A 9,726-nucleotide genomic window follows, 5' to 3' on the forward strand; every position below is an offset into this window, starting at 1 on the left:
CTGTATCATGAGCAAAATTTGGATGTCACCCCTGGGAGAAAAACAGCAATGTTGCATTATGTTGCACGTTGCAATGATTTATGCACAATTTTTCGTATTTTGCTGTCGCCAGTGCTCTTTTCTTGTTGATTATTGTTTAAGTTAATGGCATTAAGCCAATGAGCAATTTTTCTCAGGATGTTTTCAGTCAGATGTTTTCAGTGTTTTTGGGATCACAAGTCGAACAGAAAACATCTAAAGTGAACAGTGTCTTTTGTGATTAACATCTCAGCAATACTGACCTTAGTTTCCAGAAAGCATTTACGATTTCAAATGTTTCAAAAAGTGGACTTTTTAATACACTTTAACCCCAAAAGGATGGATTAACAAAAATATGTCAAAGAAATGTTCATCTATGGAGCCCTTTGAAAATCAGGTGTTGGGAAATGATTGGGCTAGTTCTTTTGTTGACTGTTTCCTCCTCTCCTCCCCCTAAATTAGCCAGAAGCTGATGGTTAGATGCTCCAGGTATCTTGAAAATGCAATCCACTCTCCAGACAGAGTGTGTTTGTACCTGTATTCTCAATCTAATATTATTTTTTCTGATGTAAATTTGCAGCTGGGGATGAATCCTCAGGGACTTTTGGTGGTGTCCAGCTCCAGCCTTATTGGATTGCCATCATTGTTGGTGTTGTACTTTTAGTCATCTTCCTCATTGTGGTGGTTGCCGTTGTCTATAACAACTGCAGGCCCAGGTGAGATACCAGTCTTGCTTTGTCTCTACAACAGTTGTCATGAATAACCTACGCTTATATACTAATGACGTTGATATTAACAGCAGCAGGTGTCATGGCCTGAAAGAAAAAACTACACTGCCACACAAATGAGAGCTCAATAACAGAGTGATAGTCAGTATATGTATTAATTCATTCCTTAACAAACTGCTTGAATTTTTTCTAATGCTAGGAAAGATTTGAAACTCTTTCTGTCAGTTTGTCAAATTTGCCCTTTTAATAATGAGCACTGCATGAAGTCTTCAACTACTGTGCAAGTTAATGTATGTTGTAAGTGCTATTTCTGCTTCTTATTTTGTGTATTGTGTGCATAGTTTTGAACTTGTAATTGATTTCAGTCCTTAATTTGCTGTCTGTTTATTCAGTTGGTTAGAACTGGCATGTAAGGTCACACCTTAACTGGTCTATGCATGAATGAAGTCACACTTTGCGTGCGTGCACACTTTGGTATGGGAGTCAGGCAGCACAGATTATGAATAAAGTGTATTGGCCTGTTAAGGATCTTTCTGTTCAGGCACAATTAATGGATCTGGGTCAAAATTGGCTGAATTGTTGCCATTTCATTGATGAAATTAAAGGTTTTATTTGCAGGGTTTTGCTGGTTAAAGGTATTAAGCATATTGCCAAACACGTTTGGTTTTGTTTCTTTTTGAGAGTGGGAAAATCCATCCCACTTACAATTTCTACGCCATTTCTGTCATCAACTGTTTGTTTTTTTATACTTTGTTTTCCCCTTCCTTCATGAATATTTTTCTTTGCTAGACGTGACAAGTACCTCCATCGTGTGGATTCTGAGTCCCTTAGGCAAGTGTTTAGGAGGACTGTTAAATTTTTTTCCCACTGCATAAATAAAAACCAGCTGTCAATCTGAGTGGTTTGTTCCATTGTTTTTCAGAGAATAAGACCTACACATCGTTTTTCCTCTGTTGTGAAATTTACATCTCTTGCTAACTATGCCAACATTGGTGCTTAAAAATGTCAAGCCCAGTGAGCATTGCAGTTTTGCACACTCACACCCAGAAAACCATGTCATCCACACTGCTGCACCAGTATTTGGAATCTTTTTTCTCCACTAACACAGGTTAACCTCATACTAACTACTAAAAGACATCATGGTCTTGCAAAACTAGGCATACGTCATTTCAAAAATTTAGCAAAACTTGCATTCAATTTTGAATTGTTCATTTTCTTCAAATATGCTTGCCCTGTTATGTTTGAATTGGCTCATTCCATGAGGTTGGGGCACAATTTGTGACGGTGTCCATTGTTACGTGGGTTCTGCAAAAATGAACAGCTATTTCCCTATATGTGGATTCCAAATTATACATCTTGCTAGGCTGAATACAGAGGTGTGCGTTATTTTTACAGAGTAAATGACCTATTCTATAGGTCATGACAGGTGGTAAAAGTTACCCATGTAACAAGGACACCGTCAAAAACTGTACCCCAACCTCACAAAATGACCCAAATAGCATTTGGGGAAATGGGCAGTATCTCTCTTTTGAAAATCATTTACTTATAACCCACCAAAAATTCAAAACATCATGGCCTCCTGCCAAGCCTCATGCAGTTTCTTAAGAGCTTGCTACATTCATTTTAACATTTTCAACTCGTCTTTAATCTGATTTTATTAGTTATCACACGAGTGTGAGTGGAACATGGAATAATGTAGTGCGTCTGTGTTCCATATGCCACGATGCTGAAGGCTGAATGGCACCCGGGACAAAGACACACTACATCACGAGCATGAGTGTGATAACCAATTATCTTCAAACACAATTTGACATGCAGTAAAGATGTTATAAGGGCCTATGCATGCAAATGTGCTACCTTTAAATTTAAAATAATTTTTCCAGTTGTGCATTTTGCTTTTACTAAATAGCACAATGTGTTGAGTTAGAACAGTGCATTACACCGCGTTTGATATAAACCATGCAATACAGTTGTATATCACACTGTTGTCAAGGATCGACCAATCAGAATTGAGAATTCAAGTTTGCCTGAAGACAAAACTTTTTGGCCTATTTCCCAGTGTGTTCATCATCAAATAACTTACAGATATTCATAGGGAAATAAGTCACAAAATTTGAGATTTAAGTAGAAATTCAGTGGAAATCAAACTTGAGCTGAAAAGGGCCACCTTTTTTACAGTAATGATCGATGGATGTTGCCATCACAATTTTTAACTTGATCAGTTTCAAACTTTACATAGCACTTCACATGTAACATGATATACTCAGCATTTGAGCAAGAAGCTAAACTTATACTAAATGTGGGGCAAAACTTAAGCTGTTGGGATGTAAGTTGTTTGCACACTTTTAGAGTCATTTTAGCCTATTTTTCCACATATGCACAGTAAAACAAGTTAATTAGCGATTATGATTGTAATGAAACAATTACAGAGCCGCTTTTTTTAGCCCGAAACATGAAAACATATAGACTCTAGGATGTGAGATGGGAGTTACACTGTCACAATTAGTTATAAAAGCTTCGCTATGTTATTGAGTTTGCTCAAAAAATAAAAAGAAGATTGCACATATATATAAAACAATGAAATTTGACGAGATTCTTCTAGGACCATCCTTGGCAGATGGTCTTATTTGGACCAAGTCTGAAGTCCACCAGAAAGTACCATAGTGGACTGGTAGAGGAAAATCACTGAATAACAAGGGAAAAACAGGGGCTGTTTTGGGTATCAAAAGTGCCAAAAGGCTAATAATTTCTATTAGTATTTAAATAACATTTATAATCATAATAATACTGCTTGAAAATAACTAGCAAATACTCAGCTATATGCACATTTATCACCTATTTGTGGGTGATCTTGGTGGAGGGAAATTGTTGACCCAGGAGCTATTGCATCAAGTTAATTACCTCTATGAGACCTTGGGCAAATTAACATGAAGGACCTTATCTTCTGTGCAGATTTCTCAAATTTCATTAAGGTAATTAATGTTCAAAACCAGGTCTTTTTTAACCATTAACATCATCAGCCACATTCTCCTCATCTGTAGCCCACTTGTCCAAAATATGGGGACACATTTCTTGAGCTGTGCAGTAAGTAATCCAGCTACTCTCTTGTCTTGTTTTAACTTTCTCAGTAAGCATCACCGTTACAACTATGATGCTGAAGAGGCTACACGCATGCATGGTGCTGATGAACTAGATCATGAGACGGCCCTTAACCACTCTATCCACAAGCGTGAGCGAAGCCCTGAGAACAACAACTATGGGTTCATGCCACGCAATGGCAGCAGGTATGCGGACGATGATGAACCTAATTGGGTGATGTTGATGAACGGCGTGGCAAACCATGACAAGAAGACACCCATCAAAAGGTTGCTCTTGTAACAGAACACACTTTGTTGCCTTTTGTTTTAAAACCCTCTATACACTTCCTTTTCAGCTCTTTTTAGTTACAAATTCTGAAGAAATTCAAAATGAGACACTTGGTGTTGGCAAACTTTTTGCTGATATTCTGAAACAGTTGATTGTTTTTCAAAGTAGAATTGCTGAAGCAACAGCTTGGGATGTTGGTTTTTGTAGGAACTAAAAATTGAATTCTTTCGTGAATCATGCACTACTTCTTTAGAGACAGCTCTTTTCTAGTGTTTGTCACATGTGACTAGTTGCAATTGTGACAAGTTGCATGTGACTAATTGCTGTGTTCTTAGGCCATTCAGCTCTTGTGCATGACTTGAGGGAATACTCAGAAATGCACTGTCAAAGAAGCATGTAATGGATATAGTAATTTTCTAAGAGTTATCAACGAGTAAGTTTCTCCCTTAAATAATTTTGTACCCAAGAATGAAATGATTCATGAAGAAATTGTTACAAACAAGCAAACAAACAACCCAACACCCCAACAAACAAAACAAACAAACAAACAACCCAACACCCCAACAAACAAACAAACAAACAAACAAACAAACAAACAAACAAACACCCCAACAAACAAACAAACAAACAACCCCAACACCCCAACAAACAAACAAACAAACAAACAAACAAACAAACAAACAAGCCAAGACTCCATTTGTGAAAACAGAAATGCCATTTTTATTTTGTTTAAAAGCAAACTTGGTGGATTTCAAGCTTTCCTCCATTGCAAATCTTCAAGTTTAATAGTATTCTGAGTTGGCTGGCTAGAAACAACTTCATACAATCATGGAGCTATAAAACACGGCCCCACGATACTGTCACTGCCTAACATAAAGGCTGAGTTCAGGCGGCTTGTTCTCGTATATTCATGAACAGCTCGATTGGTTTTTCATGGGTCGGCCGCTCGAACACTGGGAATGTACATGTGCAGCATGGTGGCGTCCTTGTGCATTTTTCGAGAGTTAATGTTTGGGTGACTGGGCTAACTTCGTTTCCATTAAAAAAATCATATCTGTCATGGAAAATTATTAATGTTAATTTTGCAAAACTTTCCGTTGTCTCCAGCTTTGTAAGCTATCTCGATAGTTTTTGCAGCTTTTCAAAAATCAAGCTCCACAACTTTTCCGTATGTTCGTGTAAAACCCTGATGAGGAGGTGGTTTTTTAACTTGTTCCGAGAACAGTGTTCTTGAGTCGTGTTCCCGCTGCTCGAGCACGAAAACTTGAAACGCGTGTCAAGAACAGGCTGCCCGAACTGAACCAAGGTGTCTGAGTGGAATAGAGAAGTTTTTACCATGAGACTTACCTTCTAGGCTTACTGATGGAATTTCAGAAATTGTAGCAAAAATGTCCAATGCAAATTTAGCTTTTAAAACTTGTCATGGGCTGTGCAGCTTGTTTTTAAATTTCACAATTCAATTCAATTCTTTGTTGTCCAGAAAAAAATTGAAATTCTTCTTGTTCGCTTTACATAGACATTCATAACATATCAACATAATATAAAAGTCACTTGCCCTGTGCAAAAAGTGTTCTTTCACAAAACTGTGCAAATCTCATAGCCCTGTCAACTGCTGTGGTGTGATATGCAGTGGCAAATTAGTACTTTGCAAACAGGAAATAAGTGGGTGCAAATTGTAGTCACCGAGCCTTTTAAGAGTACATTACTTCTTGGGGTTTCAAAAATGTGTTCAGTTCAATTCTCCGTAATTTGTTTGGATATTAGTAGAATCTTTTCAAAAAGCAAACTCAAATGTAAATTGCCAGTTGGCATAAGGCCCTTTGAGAATAGTGTTGAAGTACTACCTATACACTTGGTGCAAAAAGTAGAACAAAAACATTTTTCCTTGAATTTGACAACTTCCCTCATCCCTACCAACTTTGCTTTTCATGAGGACAGACAAGATAGGTCTCTACTTAATGTAAGTCTACATGGTGTATGCGTCAAATAAAAATACCCATTGACATATATATGATTCATATTTATATTTATAGAAAAAACTAAACATTTTACATACCCAACCCTAATATTTAATGCCACTTTTTGTAGTTTTTGTAACATCTCATGGTCCCAGTGGACCACTTTCAGAAGTGTTTTTGAATGACAATAAGGGGGTGAAATGATTTTTCAGAATTGTTAATATTTTGAACCATAATGAATGTCTCTGAGTATTTTCAATTGAAGTACATACTTTGAGCATGAAGTTGAAGTACAGTTTGTCTGACCTCATAAAGAAAAAGTTCGCAAAACTATTTCAAACAGCAAAAATTGTTTTCTTCCAACGTTTGCCCCAACTGTATCTGATTAAATCCTGTATGCATGATGCATTAGGAAAGTAATGTTTTGGGGAGCATTACTGTTCAAGAGGCCAGGAAGTAGAACTATGCAAAACCAAATGCGTATTAACTCCCATCATCGGATTGCTCCTTATTCACCTCTCCACCTTGTATTTTACAGTCCAATTTTATACCCCACCCTTTGGATTTCTTTTCTCTCAGTTCTTGTTCCACAATTTTCCACACTCATTCCTCCTTTCCTTCCATTGCTATGCTTATTTTGTTGTCTCAGCTTACCTAGCTACCAGTGATATTAATTCAACTCCATTTCCCCTCGTAGGTCAAATATGTGTATTTCTCATCCCTGTTCTAAATTCTTATATTAATTAGCCCCTTTTTGTAACTCTCTTTTGCCTTGACTCCCAAAAGGCCACGGTCTTGCTCCCTTGCTAATCAATGAGCCCTTCTGTGGCAAGTTGCTGTCTTTGACTAAGATTCTTACCCAGCAAGGACATTCCTCAGAGATGCCAAACTGAATGCACTAATGGGTCTTGCGTATGTATGTAGTTAAGTACAGAGTACGCACAATTACTTGAAAATTTAAACAGAAACTATCCAAAGACATTCTCCCCGCCCACAACACACCCAACACCGACAGCACCTACTTGGATCCTCTCCCACTTACAGCCATATTCTTCCTTTGCACATTTTTAGGTCAACTGTTGCTGAGGTCAACAGCTATGAAAACCCCTGGCCAGTCAGCACAGAGGAATTTGAGCCACCAAGAACCACATTATAGGGATGCACAGCATTTCTAGCATGACTTTTTTTAAAGCCCCTTTGTTATCAACTGTAAAGGTTACACTTTAGCTGAATAATCTGAAATGTCTTAATATATTCAAGCTTAAGTGTTATTAGGTGGCTTAGAGGTAAAACAAAAAAGAAAACTGTTCTCAAAAGTGGTAAAAATGATCATGAAATCTGTCACAGCAGACCAGTTTGAAGCTAAGCCTGTGGAGCTTCTAGGTAAATCTGCTCAGCATAGAATTGTGTTCAACTAAAGCTCAACAAGAACACGGTCAGAATTTGTGAAGGGTTCTCAGCAAAGTGTTTTGCTTGGAAATTTGTTAAAGCAGCATTGTCATAATGATATTCAGTAACTTGACTTAGACACTTTTGATAGACTTAGCAAATTTGATCCAAGCCCAGTAGTCAACAAGCTATTGATTTGTGATGTTTTATTTGCCTGCATGCGCGTATCAAAGTGAAGATGTCTCTAGTAAAACTCTGGTCAAACATTGTGGCTATGGTCCTGGCTCCCTGCTGTATTTTGTGCTATGATATATGTAGTCATTGGTAACCAATAATACAGCCAACCTTGGTATGGGGGTCTTCAATAACCGACACCAGCAGCATGCAACAAGAGTTAGTTCAATTGTGATTGACCACAGTTTGTGATTAGACTTGCTTCTGTGGTGTATTGAGTAGTACAAATGGCAGTGGGATGATTTTAGGGGGGGGGCAGTTAAGAGACCATCAGGCATCAGCCATTAAAAGGTGGATTCATTATGCCCCACCCTTTTACAGGACCTGCAAAAAGTGGGGTACATGTAAAAGTGAGTACATGTGAATGTATCAAGTTTTGGCTGATCTTATTTGCACTTAAAGTCAGGTATGATGAACTGACCTTTTTATGATCAAAAAGCACTTAATCTGCAAGGATGGACAGGGTTTAATGTCAATTGCAATAGGCTTCTTCAGCGTAATTTTATGACGACATTTTTATCAGTATTTGTAGTGTTCTATTACAGTACATGTACCTTACCAAAACCTGTGAAAATAGTGACTGTAACTTTGCTGTCAACAAAAATGTCTAAAATGCCTTTCATGAAACAACATTAACAAATTGGGGGTAAAAAAGTGCACACAATGATACTAAGATTTTATTGTAGTTCAAAAGTACATTTATGGTTTATCAGATTCTAGTCTATTCAGGGCTCAACATCTTATGGGGGAGGGGAGTTCATTGTTCAAATCTGTTGCTGAAGTCAGACTACAATACCAGAGAATTCTTCCTCCGTTGTGGTTTATAAATCAGATTAGTGTGAAATTTTTGAAGTGCCTTTTTGTAAAAAATTTAATAACAGCAGCATTCTCTTTGCAGTAAATTTTGATTTCTTGAATGTGATAGGAAACATTTATGCCCGCTTTTTAGAGCTCTTGGATACCTTCAGACAGTTCCACTTGGCATTGTAAAGGAAATAGTGATTTGTTTGTTTCCAAGTTCGGGGTACTTAATTTAATGCAATGTAAATATGTCATAAATGTTTGTGTGTTGCTTCAACTTTTGTAAAAAGTCTACTTAATTTTACTTGTTTACGAGAAAAATCTTTTTCCATTAGTACTTTTTTGTAGCTATACTGGCTGTATTTTTAACCAATGTAATTGAATTACAAAATACAGGTATTAGTTTTACCAGGAAAGTAGACTTTGAATTTAGAACGGTCTCTTCAGAAAAAATCCCACCAAATAGAATGGGTTGGTTTCTGTTCAGTGCATACTCAATTACTGTCACAAGAGACTTCAAACGTTCAATTGCTTATATCCAAATTCTTCAATGATTTGTAAGGGTTCAAGGGCATACCAATCACAAGCTTAATCCACTTTATACGAGTCAAAATTAATTAGCTTAGGACAAATTTTGTAACCTGTGACTTTTTTCAGAGTGTGATAAATTTATTCCATTCCGGTACCCAGGCTCCAAGTACATTGCAGAAACATTGCATTACAGTAACTGCTTGGTTGAGATTCATGTGCCAGTGACAGAAACCAGCTGATCAGACGGTATCCCACCAATGTTGACAGTAGTTAGAGTGAAGACTAATGTCCACACTAGCAAAGCTCTCCTCAAAAACAAACACTGTAGGTTGACTTATACATAGCACTTCTGCTGCCTTTACCTGAACCGCTTGAACAATTTGGTTTGTTTTATTACATGTGTTCCTGTTAACAAATCATCTTTGTGTGGCAACTTTTACATGCAATTCCACTTGCTTTGAGACATGCTTTCATACAGAAATTGTGATTTTAAATAAAAGCAAAGAGTGATAGCACAACTGTCGTTTGACTTTGTTTAGATTGCTTGATGTCACGGCCTGTTATTCTCGATGTAATGAAATTTAACAGACAAAGTTGGAAACTCCCCACTCATTCGGTTCAGAATTTGGTAATAATTACCTGTGTAGATGCTTCCCAAATCATTTAAAAACCAGGCTGAGATAGCTTTACACATTAAATCA

The 9,726-nt window shown here is 37.3% G+C and overlaps 1 protein-coding gene across 8 annotated transcripts in view; it reads left to right on the forward strand.

Moving 5' to 3' along the window:
* Window positions 1–9,543, forward strand: part of LOC110978545 (uncharacterized) — a 91,073-nt gene extending 81,530 nt beyond the window's left edge. For 5 of the 8 annotated variants that reach the window (XM_087138594.1, XM_087138601.1, XM_087138596.1 and 2 more), the window contains 3 exons: window positions 599–734; window positions 3,875–4,111; window positions 7,142–9,543. In XM_087138594.1, coding sequence (XP_086994720.1) covers window positions 599–734; window positions 3,875–4,111; window positions 7,142–7,226 — 458 coding nt within the window. In that variant the 3' untranslated portion in view covers window positions 7,227–9,543. Of the gene's footprint in view, window positions 1–598; window positions 735–1,535; window positions 3,843–3,874; window positions 4,112–7,141 lie in introns of those variants that run through there. The other 3 variants (XM_087138602.1, XM_087138595.1, XM_087138599.1) reach the window with 3 other exon arrangements.
* The last annotated feature ends 183 nt before the right edge of the window (window positions 9,544–9,726 follow it).

This window comes from Acanthaster planci, linkage group LG07, assembly GCF_054643075.1.
Source record: "Acanthaster planci isolate LZ-2023a linkage group LG07, COTS_SCS, whole genome shotgun sequence".
Lineage (NCBI taxonomy): Eukaryota > Metazoa > Echinodermata > Asteroidea > Valvatida > Acanthasteridae > Acanthaster > Acanthaster planci.